General features: G+C 49.3%; 1 protein-coding gene across 1 annotated transcript; it reads left to right on the plus strand.

Moving 5' to 3' along the window:
* The first annotated feature begins 191 nt into the window (after positions 1 to 191).
* On the plus strand, positions 192 to 19,340 carry LOC132390473 (C-type lectin domain family 7 member A-like). The gene is made up of 6 exons (XM_059963084.1): positions 192 to 195; positions 1,081 to 1,200; positions 7,964 to 8,080; positions 13,331 to 13,473; positions 13,933 to 13,997; positions 18,336 to 19,340. Exons 1-6 carry the CDS (start codon positions 192 to 194, stop codon positions 18,526 to 18,528), a joined length of 642 nt encoding a protein of 213 aa, XP_059819067.1. The 3' UTR covers positions 18,529 to 19,340.
* The last annotated feature ends 1,607 nt before the right edge of the window (positions 19,341 to 20,947 follow it).

Raw genomic sequence — 20,947 nt, forward strand, 5'->3', positions numbered from 1 at the left:
GCATTTGTTGGAGGGGCGGTGGTGAGGCTGCTGTGAGGAGTGAGCGCCGTTGGAGAGGCGGTGTAGAAGGAGCGCCGTGATGGTTTGAGGAGAGTGGGCTGTGAGAAGAGTCGGTGAGGGGAGGTATCATGGATGTGCCGTGAGGAGCAAGGGGCGATGTGGAGCGAGCGCTGTGGGATGGGGTTGCGGAGATGAGTGAGCGCCGTGTTGGTGTGGTGAGGAGGGAACGCGTTATGAATCCATAACCGCTCTTTCACTTTTCCTAACCCACTCACTTTTCCTTCTTTTCACTTCTCTCCCTTTCCTCACATCCTCACACCCTCTCCTCTCTCCTTCTTCCTTTCTTCCGTCTCCCCGTTTTCCCCACTGTCTCCCTCTGTCCCGTACTCTTCGCCTTCACTCATTGCCCCCTCTCCCTCCCGTCTCTCCTCTGTCACAGTCACAGTCGCTACCACTCTCGGTCTCCACATGGCGCTCTTTCCTTCTCTGTCCGCTCCGCCTCATCTTTTCCAGTCCGCCCCTTCCGGTCTTCCAACCTCGCTCTGGCCCTAACCTTGCCCCTCAACGCCCTTCAGCACTCTCCTCCTCAATATTCACGACTATCTTCCTTTCCCCGACGCGCTCACCCCTCGCCCTACTCTCTATCTCTCTCTCTATCGCACTCTCTCAAATTCACTTTTTCTATCTTCCCCATCCCTCTCCCACTTTTCTACTCCCTTCACTCTCCCTTTTCAACCCCCCACTCTTTTGTCCTCACTCACACCTTTCCGTGCCCTGTCACTGCTCCCTAATTTCACCCCTGCCCCTTTCCATCTCTTAGCAATATCTTACCCCCTGCGGTCTTCTCCTGTCATTTCGCATGTCCCCAACCCCCCAATACTTTCAAATCTCATACTATCTTTCCTTTCGGTTAGTCCTGAAGAAGGGTTTCGGCACGAAACGTCGACAGCGCTTCTCCCTACAGATGCTACCTGGCCAGCTGTGTTCCAAAAGCCTTTTGTGTGTGTTGTAGTTTGAATTTCCAGCATCTGCAGATTTCCTCGTGTTCACTCTCTTTCTCATCTGATCCCTCTCTCCCAGACGGTCTGAACTCCACCTACTCAGATCTGAACTTTCGGAAAGAGGAACCCTGCATCGATGGGAGCGAAGATCCTTCCATTGCCTCGGGACCCGGCGGGTTGTCAACCACTGCACAAACAGGTCAGAGTTCACAGTGATGACGTCAATCTGGATGGGTCAAGTGTCATACTCCCAAGTATCCAAGTTTCTAATGCATCTGCTTCGAACATTTCCTCTGTCAACTCGTTCCATAGACTGACCACAATCTGGGTAAAGCAAGCTTATCACTCCTATCCCCCTTTCCCCACTCACCTTAGACTTCTGCGCTCTGGTCCTCGATTCTCCAGGTCTACTGAAAGTAACTGTACGCACTCTCCACTCTTGGCTTTATACGTCACTCTATGGTCATCCCGACGCTCCAAGGACTAAAGTCCCATCTTGACCGACAACAACGCATAAATTAATCCCTCGAGTCCGGCAAAATCGTCTTTCTCCTGCTTCTTTATGCTCGACTCTCACTCCCCAATCGTCCCGCAATACCAACTTACTCTTTCTGTCCTTCTTCTCCTCTAGTCGGTTCCCGATTCTCCCCAACCACTCTCCCACAATCCTTTCACCATCTAGCCCTTCTTTCTTCCCATCTCCTCCGCTCCACTCTCTGTCCCTCCCTCCTCTCTTATTCCCTCCCCCTCACTTTGTCGTTCCCCTTGTCTATATCCTTCTGTTTAACAGCCTCTTCCGCCCTCATCTCTCTCCTTCCACGCTATCCACTCTCACCCCAATCCTGTGCCCTCTGGTTCCCATACCACGGCCCTGAAGAACTCCTGTGCTCATTCACCCTGCCTGCGCCCCTCCTGGTTTTATACAACTCTGTAAGGTCACTCCAAGAAAGAAGGAGCCTACCTGTCTGACCAGTCTCCATGCCTCACACCCCCGAGTCCAACAGCCTCGTAAAACTTCCGGTATCGTGGCCTTTCATATATCAGGGCGACTAACCCTGAACAAGAGCGGTGTTACTGTACAGCTGCAACGTGACATCTCGACTCCTGCAGCATCATGTTCCAGAGGAGTGTACCATCGGAGACCTTGTTAAAGTCCAGGCAGATTACATCTGTTCCCCGTGCCTGATCTGCCCTTCCCCAGCAAATTAGTCCGACAACTCTATCTGGCCATCCAGTACCTCCCTCCCTTCTCCATATTCCACCCTCCTGCTCTCCCCCTCCCTCCCTCTCTCACGGCTCCTTTCTTTCTCGGTCACCCCCTCCCATCCATCTCCCAGAGTGATGCTGCCTCTTGCTCACATGCTGAGCTCGTTGACTTCATTAACTTTGCCTCCAAATTTCACCCTGCCCTCGAATTTACCTGGTCCATTTCCGACACATTCCTCCCCTTTCTTTATCTTTCTGTCTCCATCTCTGGAGACGGCCTATCTACTGATATTTACTATAAGCCTACAGGTTCTCACAGCTACCTGGACTATTCCGCTTTGCACACTGTCTCTTGCAAAAATGCGATTCCCCTCTCACAATTCCTCCGTCTCCGCCACATCTGCTCTCAGGATGAGGCTTTTCATTCCAGGACGAAGATGCCTTCCTTTTGTAAAAACAAAGGGGCTTCCCTTCATCCACCTTCAACTCTGGTCTCAAACGCATCTCTCCAATTTCCAGCACATCTGCCCAAACCGCTTCCGCCCATCACCACACTCGGGATAGGGTCCCCCTTGTCCTCACGTAACACCCCACCAGGCTCCGGATCCAACATATAATTCTGCGTAATTCCACCCCCTCCAACGGGATCCCACTAGCAGGCACATCTCCCCCCCCCCCCTTTCTGCTTTCAACAGGGATCGCACCCTACGCGACTCGCTTGTCCATTCATGCCCCCAATCTGTTCCCACCGATCTCCCTCCTGGCACTTATCCTTGTAAGCGGAACAAGTTCTACACCTGCCCTTACAGCTCATCCATCACCACCATTCAGGGCCCCAGACAGTCCTTCCAGGTGAGACGACACTCCACCTGTGAGTTGGCTGGTGTAGTATCCTGCGTCCGGTGCTCCCAGTGTGGCCTTTTATATATTGGTGAGACCCGACGCAGACTGGGAGACCGTTTCGCTGAACACCTACGCTCTGTCCGCCAGAGAATTCAGGATCTGCTAGTGACCACATATTATAATTTCACGTCCCATTCCCATTCTGATATGTCTCTCCATGGCCTCCTCTACTGTCAAGGTGAAGCCGCACTCATGTTGGAGGAACAACCCCTTATATACCGGCTGGGTAGCTTCCAACCTAATGTCACGAACATTAACATCTCTAACTTCCGTTAATGCGCCTCTTCCCTTTCTTATCCCATTCCTGATACATTTAGTTTTTTTCCCCCCTCTTTTTTTTTCTCTCTCTGTCCAGCACTCTGTCTCTTCTCCCTCTGGTGCTCCCCTCCCACTTTCTTTCTCTCTAGGCCTCCCGTCCCATGATCCTTTCCCTTCTCGATCTCTGTATTTCTTGTCCCAATCACCGTTCTGGCTCTCAACTTCACCCTACTCCCTCCGGTCTTATTCTTTCATTTTGCATTTTCCCCTATCCCTCTACATTCCAATTTCTTACTTTGTTTCATTTCAGTTAGTCCTGAACGTCGACAACGCTTATCCTCATAGATGCTGCCTGGCCTGCTGCGTTCCACCAGTATTTTGAGTGTGTTGCTTGAATTTCCAGCATCTGCAGATTTCCTCGCGTTTCCAAGAGTGATCTGCCATCTGGGATCTTGTGACAGTATTTGTTAAAGTCAGAGTACATTTTATCAACCAATCAGGACAAACAGACCTCCGCAATTAAATCGGTCAGTCTAATCTTCCCTAGCCCCAGCCAGAGCAGCCCAACAATAGCTCATTGAAGTCATTGTCCATCACGTCTACTACACTGCCCTGATCAGCCGTCCTGCTGTCTTACTCCAAAGATAGAAATCTGGCATGTTCTCTCCGTGGACACTGTCTACATTTCCTGTTGTCTCCGCGATGCAGCCAGCATAACCATAGATCCCGACCCAACCCAGCCGGACTCTCTCCCAGCGGGAAAGGTACGACAGCACGTCCTACCAGTCACAAGGACCCCTTCTGGCTTGCTTTTATCAGATTAACGTACGGCCCCCTAGGATGGTGTGGAGGGAGCTTCACTCTGTGTCTGACCACAGGAGTGTGTGATGGGTCAGTGTGGAGAGAACTTCATTCTGTGTCTGACCCCAGCTGTGTGTGATGACATGGTGTGGAGGGAGCTTCACTCTGTGCCTGACCCTTAATCTTCTGTTCCAAGCTGAACCTGATGCATCGCTCGCGGAAGTTAATTTCAAGACCCACCCGGCGCCCTCGGTCCGGACAGATCGAGGTCAGTTTCATCTTCGTTCGTTTGTCCCTGTTTAGGTGACGTGTTCAATCCTGTCGAGAGATCTCAGGGCAAACGTACAGTTGATCCCAATGATTCCCTGTTTGAGAATAACACGGAGGTAACGCGTGAGAGATGCGAAGAAGAGGGAAGTCAATTTGATTGTCGGTGCGGAGTGTTGCGTCCTCGGAGGGCGGATTAGAGGGAGCGTCGTGGGATGGAGTGTGGAGAGAGTGCTGTGGGAAGATGGCATGGTATGGGGCGTGTAGAGGAAGGGGCAATGAGGAGCAAGCGGTGTGGGGCAGGGGTGGTGGAGATGAGTTAGCTCCGTGCCGTTGTGGTAAGGAGGGAGGTTTGTGGATGACGCTGAAAAATGTGCAGTATAAAACCTTACACCCCCCTCTCCCTTTTCGAAACCCACTCTCTTTTCCCTCTTTACCCTTCTCTCACCTCTCCTCTCTCCCTCCTGTCCCCTTCACACTATTCCCCTACTGTCTTCCACCGTCCCGTTCTCTTCGCCCTCTCATTCCCCCCTCTCCCTCCCGTCTCTCTTCTCTCACAGTCACCGTCTCTTCAACTCTCGGTCTCCCGCTTGCTCTCTTTCGCTCTCTCTCTGCACACGCTAAACCCCGTCAAGCCCGCCCGTGCTTCCCACATCTCTCTGTCCCTAAGTTCGCCGCTCAGCTCCCCTCCACTCCTTCTGCTTCTCTCTAGCCCCCCTTCTATCCCGCTCCCCGACGCTCTCCACCCTCGCTCTTTTCACTCTCACCGAAATGCTCTTGTTTTCGCTTCCCCATCAGGTTCCCGATACCCCACCTGAGCAACGTCAGTTCTCTTTCTCCCTGCCTGCGCCCCTCGTGGTTTTATACAGCTCTGTACGGTCACCAAGGAATAAAGTCACGACCTGCCCGACCTCTCTCCATGCCTCACTCCCCCAAGTCCAACATCCTCCTAAAGCTTCCAGCACAGTGGCCATTAATATATCAGCGCGACCAACACCGAACAAGAGCGGCGTCACTGTGCATCTGCAACTTGACCTCCCGACTCCTGTACCATCATCTTCCACAGCAGTGTACCATCTGAGACCTTGTTAATGTCTAGGTAGATTACATCTACTCCCCGTCCTTCCCGATCATATTACCCCGACAACTGTCTCTGCGTCTCAGACCATCCAGTATTTTTCACCCTCCTCCAATTCCACCCTCCGCATCTCCCCCTCCATCACTCTCTCACCGCTCCTTTCTATCTCAGTATCACTCTTCCCTTCCTCTCTTCTATCTCCAAGAGAGCTCTATCATCTGGGATATTGTAACAGCATTTATTAAAGTCAGTGTAAATTTAAGAACCAATCACGATAAACAGGTCGTCCGCAATCAAATCTGTCAGTCTAATCTCCCCTGGCCCCACCGCTTATACAGAGCAGCCCAACAATAGCTCATTGAATTTTCTATCCATCGCTGCCCAATCAGCCATCCTGCTGTCTTACACAAAAGATGGAAATATGACACGTTCTCTCCGTGGATATTGTCTATATTTCCTGCTGCCTCCTGACCCTGAACCAACCAACCAAGCCGGTCTCCCTCCCATCGGGGAGAAAGGTACGAAGAAACGTCCCACCAGTCTCAAGCATGGGTTCTGGGCCGTTTTTATCGGATTAGCGAACGACCCACTCGGACGATCAGATGGAATCCTGACCTCACGTCCTACCTCATCGTGGCCCTTTACACCTGATCGTCTGCTGCACTGCCCTCTATCAGAAACTGTGACGCTTTATTCTGCAGGAACTCTCCTGTTTGTGATGTATATAGAAACTTAGAAAAATAGAAAACATACAGAACAATGCAAGTTATTCGGCCCTCAAAGTAGTGAAGAACATGACCCTAGCTTAGAACTACCTAGGATTTATCCATTGCCCTCTATTTTTCTAACCATCCAGGAGTCCATGAAAGTTCCTATCAGTTCCGCCACCACCACCGTCGCCTGCAACCTATTCCATGCAGTCACCACGCTCTGGGTAAAAAGAAAATACCCCTGACATCTCCTCTGTACCTACTCCCTAGTAACTTATAACCATGTCCTCTCGTGCGAGCCATTTCAGTCCTGGCTTTGACTATTCAAACGATCAATGCCTCTTATCATCTTGTACACATCTATCAGGTCACCTCTCAACCTCCGTCGATCCAAAGAGAAAAGGCTAGGTTCAGTCAACCTATTCTCATAAGGCACACTCTCAAATCCAGTAAAACTTCTTGTCAATCTCCTCTGCACCCTTTCTATGGATTCAATGTCTTTCCTACAGTGAGGCGAATAGAACTGAGCACAGTTCCCCAGGTAGGGTCTGACCAGGGCCCTATATAGCTGCAACGTTACCTCTCGGATCCTAAATTCAATTCCACTATTGATGAAGGCCAATACATGATACGTCTTCTTAATCACAGAGGCAACCTGCGTAGCTGCTTTGTGCTCGGATCTCAAGATACCTCTGCTTCTCCACACTGTCAAGAGTCTTACCAATAATACTATATTCTGCCATCGTATTTGACCTACCAAAATGATTCACTTCACACTTAACTGTGCTTAACTTCATTTGCAACTTCTCAGCCCGGTATTGCACCCTATTCATGTCCCGTTGTAACCTCTGACAGCCCTCCAACTATCTACAGAACCCCTAAACAATGTGTCACCAGCAATCCTACAAACCCATCCCTCCGCATTTTCATTCAGTTCATTTATAAAGCACATGAAGAATAAAGGTCCCAGAGCAGATCCCTGATACACTCCACTGGTGACCGACTTCCATGCAGAATATGACCCGTCTACAATCACTTTTTGCCTTCTGTGGGCAAGTCAGTTGTGGATCCACAAAACAGTATCCCATGGATCCCATTACTCCTTACTTTCTCAATAAGCCTTGCATGGTGTACCATATAAAATGCTTTGCTGAAATTCATATACAATACGTCATCTGCTTGTCCTTTATCAATGTGTTTCGTCAAATCCCCACACAAAAGCGATCAGTCTCGTAAGGTACGATCTGCCCTTTACAAAGCCATGCTGACAACTCCTAAACATATTATACCTCTCCAATTGTTCATAATTCCTGCCTCTCAAGATCTTCTCCATCAGCTTACGAACCGCTGAGGTAAGACTCACTGGTCTATAATTTCCTGGGCTATCTCTTCTCACTTTCTTGAATATAGGAATAACTTCCACATCCCTCCAATCCTCCGGAACAGCCCACGTCTCCATTGATGATGCAAAGATCATCGCCAGAGCCTCAGCAATCTCTCGCCTCGCCTCCCACAGTAACCTGGGGTATATTGTGTCCGGTACCGGCTCCTTAACAATTTGATTCTTTCCAAAAGCTCCATTACATCATCTTTCGTAACATTTAGATTCTCAGGCTTTTCAGTCTGCTGCAAGTCATCACTAGAGTCACTAAGATACTGAAGTAAAGTATTCATCAAGTAGCTCATAATGTCTTAATAAACATTTATTGTGATCTTATGGTCGTATGGTCTCTCCACAGCTGCACAAGAACGGGAGTCGACAGTGAAGATCGGAAAAAGACCGTACCGTCTTATCTGCATAATCTGCCTAGTTTCGACCGTCGTCATCCTGACAGTGGCCGGTGTCTTGATCCATGGTGAGCGGAACGGTCTCCGGATGGAGTCAGACCGTAAATAAAGAGTAGGCAAGTTTGCAGACGGCGCAAAGGTTGGTGGAGTTGTGGATAGCGTAGAGGATTGTCAAAGATTGCAGAGAGACATCGATAGTATGCAGAAGTGGGCTGAGATGTAGCAGATGGCGTTCAACCCGGAGAGATCTGAGGTGGTACACTTTGGAAGTGCAAACTCTAAAGCAGAGTACAAAGTAAATGGCAGGATACTTGGTAGTGTGGTGGAGAGGAAAGGAACTGGGGGTGCGTGTCCACAGATCCCTGAAAGGTTCTTCACAGGTAGATAGTGGAGTTAAGAACGCTTATGGTAGTTAGCTTTCATAATCGAGGGATAGACTTTAAGTGTCCCGAGGTAACGATGCAGCTGAAAAAATCTCTGATTACGCCACACTTGGGGTACTGAGTCCAGTTCTGATCTCCTCACTATCGGAAGGCTGTGGAAACGTTAGAAAACGAACAGAAGAGATTTACCAGGATACTCTGTGGTTCAGAGAGTATGCATTATGATCAGAGATTCAGGGAGCTAGGGCTGTACTCTTTGGAGAGCAGAAGGATAAGAGGAGGCATGATGGAGGTGTACAAGGTACTAAAAGGAATAGATGGAATGGACAGCCTGCGCGTCTTCCCCAGGGCACCACTGCTCAATACAAGAGGACATGGGTTTAAGGTAAGGGGAGGGAAGTTCAAGGGGGTTATTAGAGGAAGGTGTTTTACTCAGAGTGTGTTTGGTGCGTGGAATGCACTGCCTGAGTCAGTGGTGGAGGCAGATACACTAGTGATATTTAAAAGCGTACTAGACAGGTATATGGAGGAGTTTAAGGTTGTGGGTTGTACGGGAGGCAGCGTTTTAGGGGGCTGCACAACATTAAGGGCCGAAGGGTCTGAACTGTGCTGTACTGTTCTATGTTCTATAAGACGGAGACAACACTAACCGTGATAAAAACACGGCCTTTACCGTAACACAATCTAGACTCGTCTTGACACCGACACGCCATTCACCATGACATCAACAATGCTTTTACCCTAGCACGTCAGGACCTTCAAAGAGGCACAGATACACACCTGACTGCGACACTGACGCGATCATCGCCGTGACCCACACGTGTTTGTTACACTGACCGCAACGAACTGCTCACTGTAACATCGACATGCCCTGACCGTGTCACTGATAAACTCCTCAATCGACACCGACACGCTCTTCTCTGTGACACTGAGGTACCGTACACCGTGACCCCTTCACGCTGCTCAGCGTGATCCGCTCCGCACCACTTCCTTGAGAAAGACTCACATGTTATTGTTACACCAATTACCGAGACAGTATCACCGCTCAAAGTAACACCGATGCACCTCTCACTGAGGTAATTGCCCTCACCTCACCCTGACACAGGCAAACCCCTTGACAGATACCGACAGCTGAATCCACAATGACAGAATGACATCGACATATAACTCGCCGTTGCACCGACAAACACTCAGCGTGTCACTCTCACACACACCGTGGCCATGACATCTCTCTCACCGTGGCACTGACATACCCATCTCTTTGCGACCAGCACACCCCACACCATGACACTATGACACGTCATTGTAACCCGGTACACCTCCCGCCGGGGCACAGAAGCTCCTATCACAGTGACAGAGACACGTTCCTCACAGCAACTCGGACATGCCCCGCTCGATACTGACGCAGACCTCCATGGTAACAACAAAATCTTCACCGTGTCATTGATATAACCCCTAGCATGACACAGACACGCCCCTCAAGGTGTTGGCTCCATGATTCTGTGAGGGGACAGGGCTAAAGGCGAGTCGCTCAGTGTCTAGTAACGGGTTGCGTGATTGGAAATTACGGTCGGATCTAATTTATTTGTCTCACCCCGGAAGTGTGTAAAGGGACGCTATGGTTTAAAATTCTATCTGTGTCTGTCCCTCAGGAAGTCTGTGATAGGATGGTGGAAAGGAGCTTGTAACTGACTCCTCAGGTTTGTGAAGGGGCGGAGTTGAGTGAGCTACACCTTGTGACGGGTCCGTCGAATGTGTAATTGTGTACCATGGCGGGAGTTGTAATTTCAGTCTGAGAGCAGCAGAGTGGGATTGGACGGTGTGAACCAGCTTCAGCTTGATTCTGACGACAGGAATGTGTGATAGAAGGGTCTTAGTTCGCATTTGACCCCGGGAACGTATAATGGGGCAGTTTCGAGTGAGTCTTTCTCTGTGTCTGATCCCAGGGGTGTGCAATGGGACATTGTGCAGATTGCCTTACTCTATGTCTGACACAGAGTCTTAGCGATGGGATGTAATGCAGGGAGCATCACTCTGTGTCTAACCCCAGGAATGATCATTGGGAGATTGAGGAGGGAACTTCACTCTGTCTTTTACCGGAGTGTCTGATGGGACAGTGCAATACGGAGCTCACACTGGGTGAAACCCCTGGAAGTGTGATGGGACTGTATGGAGGGAGTGTCACTCTGCGTCTGACCTCTGTCCACTGTGACTGGATGATGTGGAAGAAGCTTCACTCTGTGACTGGCACAGAGTGCGTGTGATGGAATGCAATGGTGGGAGCACCACTTATAGCAGACCCCTGGAGTGTGTAACGGGACGGTGTGGAGGGAGATTCACTCTTTTGTCTGACACTGGGAGTGAGTGATGGGATGGTGTGGAGTGAGATTCACTCGTTGCCTGACCCCGGCAGTGTGTGATAGGACGTTGTGGAGGGAGATTCACTCTGTGTCTGACTCCGGGAGTGTGTGATGGGACGGTGTGGAGGGAGATTCACTCTGTGTCTGATCCCGGGAGTGTGTGATCTGACGGTGTGGACAGAGAATCACTCTTTGTCTGACCAGGGGAGTCGGTGATGGGACGGTATGGAGGGAGCATTACTCTGAGTCTGACACTGACAGTGTGTGATGGGATAGTGTGGATGGAGATACACGCTGTTTCTGACACCGGGAAGTGTGTAATGGGATGGTGTGGAGTGAGATTCACTCTTTGCCTGACCCCGGCAGTGTGTGATGAAACGTTGTGGAGGGAGATTGACTCTGTGTCTGACTCCGGGAGTGTGTGATGGGATGTTGTGGAGGGAGAGTCACTTTGTGTCTGACTCCGGGAAGGTGTGATAGGAAGGTGTGGAGGGAGATTCACGCTGTGTCTGATCCCTGGAGATTGTGATGGGATGATGCGGAGGGTCATTCAGTCTGTGACTGACCCCGGGTGTGTTTGATGGGACGGTGTCGAGGGAGCATTACTCTGAGTCTGACCCCGGGAATGTGTGATGGGACGGTGTGTAGGGAGATTCACTCTTCTGTCAGACACTGGGAGTGAGTGATGGGATGGTGTGGAGTGAGATTCACTCGTTGCCTGACCCCGGCAGTGTGTGATGGGTCTTTGTGGAGGGAGATTCACTCTGTGTCTGACCCCGGGAGTGTTTGATGGGACGGTGTCGAGGGAGCATTACTCTGAGTCTGACCCCGGGAATGTGTGATGGGACGCTGTGTAGGGAGATTCACTCTTCTGTCAGACACTGGAAGTGAGTGATGGGATGGTGTGGAGTGAGATTCACTCGTTGCCTGACCCCGGCAGTGTGTGATGGGTCTTTGTGGAGGGAGATTCACTCTGTGACTGACTCCGGGAGTGTGTTATGGGACGGTGTGGAGGGAGATTCACTCTGTGTCAGACCCCGGGAGTGTGTGATCGGACGGTGTGGAGAGAGAATCACTCTTTGTCTGACCACGGGAGTGTGTGATGGGACGGTGTGGAGGGAGATTCACGCTGTGTCTGACCCCTGGTATGTGTGATGGGACGGTCTGGAGGGAGATTCACTCTGTATCTGAACCCCGGAGATTGTGATGGGATGATGCGGAGGGTCATTCAGTCTGTGTCTGACCCCAGGAGTGTGTGAAGGTATGGTGTTTTGGGAGTTTCACTCTGCGTCTGACCCCGGGTGTGTTTGATGGGACGGTGTCGAGGGTGCATTACTCTGAGTCAGACCCCGGGAGTGTGTGATGGGACGGTGTGGAGGGAGATTTACTCTGTGTCTGACCGCCGGATTGTGGATGGGTCGGTGTGGAGGGACATTCACTCTGTGTCTGCCCCGGGAGTGTCTGAAGCGACGGTGCGGAGGGAGCCTCACTCTGTGTCTGACACTGGCAGTGTGTGATGGGACGGTGTGGATGGAGATTCACGCTGTGTCTGAACCCGGGAGTTTGTGATGGGATGGTATGGAAGGAGAGTCACTCTGTTTCTGACAACGTGTGTGTGTGATGGGACGGTGTAGAGGAAGACTCACTCTGTGTCTGACCCAGGGAGAGTGTAATGGGACAGTGTGGAGGGAGATCCAGTCTGTGTCTGATCCCCGGAGTGTGTGATGGGACGGTGTGGAGGGAGATTCACTTTGTGCCTCACACTGGGAGTGTGTGATGGAACGGTGTGGAGCGAGTTTCACTCTGTGTCTGACCCAGTGTGTCTGTAATGGGATGGTGTGGAGGGTGATTCACTCTGTCTCTGACCCCTGGATTGCGTGTTGTGACGGTGTGGAGTGAGATTCACTCTGTGTCTGACCCCGGGAGTGTTTGATGGGACGGTGCGGAGGGAGATTCACTCGGTGTCTCCCCACAGGATTATGTTATCGTACGGTGTGGAAGAAGCTTTATCCTGTTTCTGACAACAGGAGTGTGTGCTGGGACGGTCTTGTGGGAGAATCACCGGGTCCAAGCCTCGGATTGTTTGATGGGACAGTGTGGAGGGAGATTCACGCAGAGAACGATACCCTGGAGTATGCGGAGATGTGACTGGGTAGAGGGAGTTTCACTCATATCTGTCCCCGGGAGTTTTTGATGGAACTATGTGGAGGAGGCTTCAGTCTATGTCTGACGGCTGGAGTCTGTTATGGGACGTTGTGGAGCGTGCTTCATTCTCTGTGTCTGACCGCGGGAGTCTGTGATGGGGCGGTGCGGAGGGTGCTTCAATCTGTATCTATCCCCAGGGTTGTATGTTTCGACCTTTGTGTAGGGATCCTTATTCCTCGTCTGTCTTCTGGCGGATTCGCTGTTGCTTGTTCGAAATTTCCAGAGCAAATTCATCAAGGTCCCGTTGATTAGTGTGTTTCACTCTAATTTGACCACTTGTGTGATGGGACGGTAAGGAGGGGTCCTCTTTCTGTGTCTGACTCACAGCGGATGTAATGGAGATTCACTGTTCATTGTTCCTAATTTCCAGGTCAAGCGTTTTCCCAGTACTGGATCATAAATGAAGACGGGTGCTATTTTGTATCCACGTGTAACAGCTCCTACGTTGAGGCGAAACAGAATTGTTCGAACTCTGATTCAAATCTTCTTGAAATAAATTCAGCAGAAGAAGAGGTACGTGTCAGATCGACTGAAGATATATCTACACCAGAGTGAAGCTCCCTCCACACCGTTTGATCTCACACTTCCGGGGTTGGACACAGAGTAAAACTTCCTCCTTCTAGTCCCATCCCACACTCCTGGTGTCAGAACCGGAGTTAATCTCCGCCATACCGCCCCATCACACATTTCCTGTGTCAGACACAGAGTCAAGCTCCCTCCACACCGTCACATCACACCCTCCCGTGATCGTACACCGAGAGCTTCTTCCACACGGTCTCATTGCACACTCCTGGGTTCAGACACAGAGTGAGGCTATCTCCACCCCTTTGCCATCAGATTCTCCTGTGGTGAGACACAGAATTAAGCTCCTTCAACAACATCCCTTCACACTCTCCTGGAGTCATACATAAAGGGACGCTCCTTAAAATTTGCTCGAATTCAATCATTCATCATAGCAATTTAATTCCACAGAATTTTGTTGCCAAAGCTGTCCTCGACCAAAACAGTTCATATTGGATTGGAAAATGCAAAGACGGGTGAGATTTGGGACATTGCAAGTTTCTGAGAAGAAAGTGGGTCGTCGGATTGATACAGGTTGCGAGAGGCGAGTGGGCGGTGGGTTTATCTTGGGGATCGGCAAAGGCTGCGGGAAGGTTGGGTGCAGTGGGATTAAATTGTGTTCAGACACGGGTTGCTAAAGGGAGTGGGTATTGGTATGAGTTTGCGGACTGACAAGGGCTGTGGGGAGAGAGTGGGCAATCGGGGAATTTTGGAGACAGAGAACTTTCTGCCGTGAGAGAATGGGCAATTGGATTTATTAGGGGATCGACACGGGCTGTTAGTAGAGAGGGTGCAGTAAAATTATGATAACTATATATCAATTACATCACGGAAACAGGCCATCCCGGCCCGTCAAGTCTGTGCCGAAAGCTCACTCTCACCTAGCCTCACCTACCTGCACTCAGCCCATACCCTCCATTCCATTCCTGCCCATTCTCCTATCTATTTTTATTTAAATGACAGAATCGAATCTGTCTCTATTACTTCTACTGGAAACTAAATCCACACAGCTACCATTCTCTGAGTAAAGAAGTTCCTACTCGTGTTGCCCCTGAACCTTCGCCCCTTAACTCTTAACTCATGTCCTCTTGTTTGAAATTCCTCTACTCTTAACAAGAAAAAAAAACTTATCTACGCCAACTCTATCTATCCCCCTTATAATTTTAAATACATGTATCAAGTCCCCCCTCAAACTTCCACGCTCCAAAGTTAAAAGCCTCACTTGTTCAATTTTTCTCTATAACTTAGGTGCTGAAACCCAGGTAACATTCTAGTAAATCTCCTCTGCAGTCTACCTATATTGTTGACATCTTTCCTATAATTTTATGACCAGAACTGTACACAAAACTGTCAGGACCCGGAGACTTATCCACATTTATATTATTTAAAAGATTCAGTACTTCCTCTTCTTTAATCGTCATAGTTTTCATAACTACGCTATTGGTTTACCTTACCTTATACAATTCAAAATGCTTCTCCTTAGTGAATGCTGATGAAAAGAATTTGTTCGAAATCTCCCCCATCTCTTTTAGCTCGACACATAGCTGTCCACTCTGAATCTCCAAGGGACCAATTTTATCCTTCAGGAACTTTTTGCTATTAATGTAACTGCTGAAACGATATAACCATATAACAATTACAGCACGGAAACAGGCCATCTCGGCCGTTCTATTCAATGCCAAACCCCTTTCGATTTATTTTCACATTACTTGTCAAGGCAAACTCATATCATCTTTTAGCTTTTCTAATTCCTTTGTTAAGATTCTTTTTGCATTTGTTTATATTCCTCGAGCACCTCAGTTACTCCATGCTTCCTATATTTATTGTAGATCTCTCTCTTTTTCCGAAGCAAGTTTCCAATATCCCTTGAAAACCATGGTTCTCTCAAACATTTAATCGTTCCTTTCAACCTAGCAGGAACATGAAGATTCTGTTCTGTACCCTTCAAATTTTAACTTTAAATGAACTCCACTTCTCTATTACATCCTTACCATAATATAAATTATCCCAATCTACTCTTTATAAATACATTCACATCTCCTCAAAGTTAGCCTTTCTCCAATCCAAAATCTCAACCCTCAGTCCAGTCCTATCCTTATCCATAATTATATTGAAACTAATGGTATTGTGATCACTGGACCCGAAGTGCTCCCCAAATCATATCTCAGTCAACTGTCCTATCTCATTCCCTAACAGCAGATCCAACACTGCCCCTTCTCTAGTTGTCACCTCTATGTATGTTTGCTAAATACGATCCTGCATACATTCTGCAAACACCAACCCACCCAGACCTTTTACAGAATAGGTTTCGCAGTCTATGCGTGGAAATACCTCCTCCTTTTGGCCGTCCGATTCTATAACCAGAAGATACGAAATTCACGAATATTTTGTTGCCAATTTCAATCCTCCTTCTACCATGTTTCACTAATTGCTACAACATTATATTTCCAGGTATCAGTCCATGTTCTAAGCCCATCCACCGTTCTTACAATGCTCCTCGCATTAAAATAGATGCATTTAAAGAAACTCTCCACCTCTTCCTCTCTGTTTATCCCCAAATGCACAAACAACTTTATTACCTTTTATTTCCTTCTCCCTTGCATCTTCTCTTTCACTTGCCTGTGCTCCCTCACTTACTGTCTATTAGCTTTCTCTATTTGTGAACTAACCTCCTCTCCCCTAGTCTTTTCAAGTTGATTCCCACTCACAACCATTCTGGTTTAAAACCTCCCTCGTAGCCTTAGCAAATCTCCCCACCAGGAACTCCTAGGATTCAGGTTTAATCCGTCATTTTTGTACATATCACAACTGCCCCAAAAGAGGCCCCAATGATCCAGAAAATTGAATCACTCCCCCCCGCTCCAATCCTTCAGCCAGGCATTTCTCCTCCACCTCATTACATTCCTACTCTCCCTGTCGTGTGGCACAGGAAGTAATACCGAGATGCCTAACTTTGCGGTCCTTTTTCTTAATCCCTTCCCGACATTAACCATTCAGGACCACTTCACTTTTCCTACCTGTGTCATTGGTACCGATATGTATCCCAACCTCTGTCTCCTCACCCTGCGATTTCAGGATATCCTGGACGCGATCAGATACATCCCTGACCCTGGCACCAGGGAGGCAAACTACCATCCGGTTCTCCTTATCGCATTCGCGGAATCGCCTATCTGACCCTCTAAATATCGAGTCCCCGATTACTACTGCCTTCCTCTTCCTTTCCCTAAACTTCTGGAATAGTGCCGGACACTGTGCAGGTGGAACTGCCACTGTCTTTTCCCTCAGGTAGGTTGTTCCCCCCGGCCCTCCCCCCCCCCCCGCAACAGTACTCAACAGGAGTACTTATTGTCAAGGGATACCGTCACTGGTGTACTATCTAGTACCTGACTCTTGCCCTTCCCTCTCCTAACCGTGACCCACCTGTCTGCTTCCCGTCGCCCTATTGTAACCACCTGCCTGTAACTGATTCTTATCTCTCTAACTCCTCCCGCTCCCTGACCAGTCGAAGATCATCGAGCTGCAGCTCCAGTTTCCTAACAAGGTCCCTTAGGAGATGCAGCTCGGGGCACCTGGCGCAGTTGTGGACGTCCGGGAGGCTAGGAGACTCCAGGACCTCGCACATCCGACAGAGAGAACATCAAGCTGCCCTCACACTCATAATTCCCCTTTTCCACAAATAACCGGAAATATTAAAAACTAAACCTATCTTGGCTCGCTGTTTCCGCCTAAGCCCGTTGAACCAAAAGCCTTCACACTGCTCTCGGCTCACTCCACTTTCCGCAAAATGACGGTGACGCTGTATAACGCTGTGTTCCATTTAAATATTGGCCGCTTCACTGCCCAAAGTAACAAGCCGGCACAGTCCCGCCTCTCTTAACCTCGATGAAAAGAAAAAGGTCAAAATGGCTCCTACCGCACTCCCGCTCTGATCGTCAGACTTCCTTCTCCAAATGTGGGAACTGACATGGGCCCTGGGAAGACACGGCGAAGTTGGAGCCTTTTGGTGGTTGACACAAAACTTTAGGGAGAAGGCTCGGCATTGGGATTATTCGGGGGACTACCACGGGGCCGTGGGGGGAGAGTGGAGCTATGGAGCACATTTGGGAACTGACCAAGGTTGTGGGAGAGAGTGAGGTTGTGGGAGTATTTTGGAGATTGACACACGGCTCTGCTGCGAAAGGGGTTGTGGGAGATTCTGGGGCCTAGCAATGAGGGAGGGGTATACTTTGTGGACAGATACAGATCTGTGGGGAGAGAATGGTTCAGTGGGAGTACTGTGGGGACTGAGACAGGACCGTGGGGAAAGAATGGGAAGCGGGAGATGTTTTGGTGACTGACACAGGTCTCTAAGAAGGGGTTGGGAAGTGTATTTATTTCGGGGACGGGCACGGGGCTGTGGGGATAGAGTCAGGCAGTGGGGGTATTTTGGACTGACAGTGATCTGTGGGGGTGGGAGTGGTGAGTGTGAGTATTTAGGCAGAAAATACAGGCCTGTGGGGAGACAGTAATGAAGTGTGAGAATTTTGAGGAATGACATGGGCCTTAGGAGGGACCGGCGCTGTGGGAATATTTTGGGGACTGACTCGGGCCTGTGTGGAGAAGGTTGGGTTCTGTTATAATTCTAGTCTCTGTCTCCGATCTGTGGGTTGAGAGTGGGACAAGGGATTACATTGTTGACAAACACAGGACTGCAGGGACAGAGTGGGTCAGTGGGGAAATTTTGAGGTGCCACAGGTCAAAGGCTGGGAGGGTATCAGTGATTATATGGACTGACTGCTGGGGGTGCGTTCAAAATGTTTACCCCTCTTTGATAGGGAAGAGGCTTCGGAAGCCTTGGGCCGGATTAACGGTGGAGACTTCGAATGCGGTAAATGTACATGGCACAGTGAGAATAAACCTTGCGATCAGGTTCGTGCGCGCTTCATCTGTGAGAAATCTGCACCTTTGTGCCAAGATATTTCTGAAAGGATCCAGGATCTCTGTCAACAACCAATGGGACCGACTTGAATATCATGATAAAACCCTCTTTCTCCACATTTCTCTTAACCACTCACATTACCCCTTCCGCGTCGCTGCCCGTCACCCTTACCCTATTCTCCTGTTTAATTCTATCACAATCTTACTCACCATCTTGTGCTCTCTTTGCCCTCGTCACTATAAAGTCTCTCTCTTATCCATCTCCACTCCCACCTCCTCTGTTTCATCCTTATTTTCTTCACTCCGCTTTCCTGCCTCCCTCTCCCCCAATTACCTTTTCGGTTTCTGGTCTCTCCATCGATTCTCTACTCTGATTCTACCCACTCTCCCCATCCTACTGTCTCCATTTTATCTAAACCAACTCTCTCCTCGCTTCTGTCTTTAGCTACTCTCACCTCAATCATGGGTGTTAATGTTCTCGATACCCCAGTCCTGGGGAAATAGAGGGCACGCTTCCGTCTTATCTGTGCCCTCGTGGTGTTTTACACCTCTGTATGGTCATCGAAAAAAGCCTCAGAATTCCCAACCTCGCTCCATAACTCAGTCCCTCCTGTCCCGGCAGCATCCTCGGAAATCTCCCACTGCAATCTTTCCAGTTCGTTGAGATTTCTCTCAGAGCAAGGCAAGCAGAACTGAACTCCATACTCCAAGTGCGGCCTGACCGACGTCATCTGCAACTGCAACGTGACCTCCGACTCCCGGACTCAGTGTCCTGACTGATGAAGGCCAGCGTGTCAAATGTCCTGTCCACCTGTATCGCATCTTTTCTACCGGATTCACGGGCTGTTTTATTATCTGTGTCTTAGACCACCTGATTTTTTTTTCTTTTGAAGAATCAGTAAGGAGCAAATAATTAAAATTAATGTCAAATGCATAAAGCTAATAAATGCCGCAAAAATGTGGAGGTGCTGGTGAGTGCAAGAATATGCTGGCGGAGGGGTAGAGGTTGTTCCTGGTTCAGTGACTTTTCAGTCTTCTGTTCGTCGTCAGCCCTACTTCTTTGACAACCCTACTCGTCACCGTCATCCACGAATTCCCCTACAGCCCGACCCGTTTCCGCACCGCCATCTTCTTCTACATACCTTGTCTCCATCACTCCTCTGTCACCTACACTCCATGCCGTTTCCGTTATCTCCACTTCCATACCTCCTCTCACAATCTCCCTGAACCGCTTCATCCCGGGCGGCTTCTCCAAGGTTCCATTAATCCTCTCCCTCCTCTACACGCCTCCTTTTCTCTCTGTTCATATGGAATTATGTGGAGAAAACATATATGTCGTCTGTTGTTAAACCACCCAGCCCCCTTCCACCGGATATCGATCTCTCGGTTCTGAGCGTCTGCACTGTTCTGTGTGAACCGGCCGATCGTTTGGTTCGAAAACTCATCAACCCAGTCACTGCTCTCTCACCACCATTTCTGTGCTTCCAACAAAACATCTTCCAATTCTCTCCTGTTCCCTGCAGACCCTCTGAACACAAACACGCGCACATTCTCCGAGTCGGCACACAATTCAAGACGACAAGTGCACTGGAATGGCGGAGTTTTGGGGATTGGAGAGAGGGAAGGACCTTCGGAACATGAGAGTTTCTCAAGGGATCCAGGGGAAGTGAGCGTCAGTTTGTGTCTGAACCCGGGCGTGTACGATAGGACGGTCCGGAGAAAGCGTCACCCAGTATCTAACTTCAGGAGTGTGTTGGATGGGACGGGTAGACAGAGGTTCAGTCTGTGTCTGAACACAGCTGTGTTGGATTAGACGGTGTGGACAGATTTTCACTCAGTGTTTGAATCTGTGTGTGTGTGTGTGTGTGTGTGTGTGTGTGTGTGTGTCTGTGTGTGTGTCGAGAGAGAGAGAGAGAGAGAGAGAGAGAGAAAGAGTGGCGGTAAATTAGATTTGAGTGGAAGTTAGAGGGTAGCATACATAGGATATCAGTAAAAGTATGTGCACGCGCACACACACGCAGACACAAACGCACACACACACATACACATAAACACACACCACGGGCGTGCAAACATATATATAAGCAGCTTGACGTCCTCGGCACTTTAAAATCTACCGAAATCTAAAACTACTACAAATAAGCTTGTCTTCTACCGAGCGAACGATGGGGGGCAGCACAGTCTGTAGCCTGAAAGCCGCGCCACAACGACCCTCTTTGTGCATCTCCTTCATTTATAACAATACGAAACTCAAGTAGATCAGATAGATTGTATCTTTTACCTCTAAGATGGAAATGTCTCATACCAGAGGACCTGCATTAAGGTGAGAGTGGGGACGTTCAAAGCAGATGATTTTGGCAAGTTTTAGATGTCACAGAGAGGGAAGGTGCGGAGTGCGCTTCACTGTGTGTCTGACATTGGTAATGTGTGAGGAGACGGTGTGGAGGGAGCTTCTCTCTGTGACTGACCATGATAGTGTGTGATGGGACAGTATGCAGGGAGCTCCAGT

The sequence above is a fragment of the Hypanus sabinus genome, unplaced genomic scaffold (assembly GCF_030144855.1).
Source record: "Hypanus sabinus isolate sHypSab1 unplaced genomic scaffold, sHypSab1.hap1 scaffold_918, whole genome shotgun sequence".
Classification (NCBI taxonomy): Eukaryota; Metazoa; Chordata; class Chondrichthyes; order Myliobatiformes; family Dasyatidae; genus Hypanus; species Hypanus sabinus.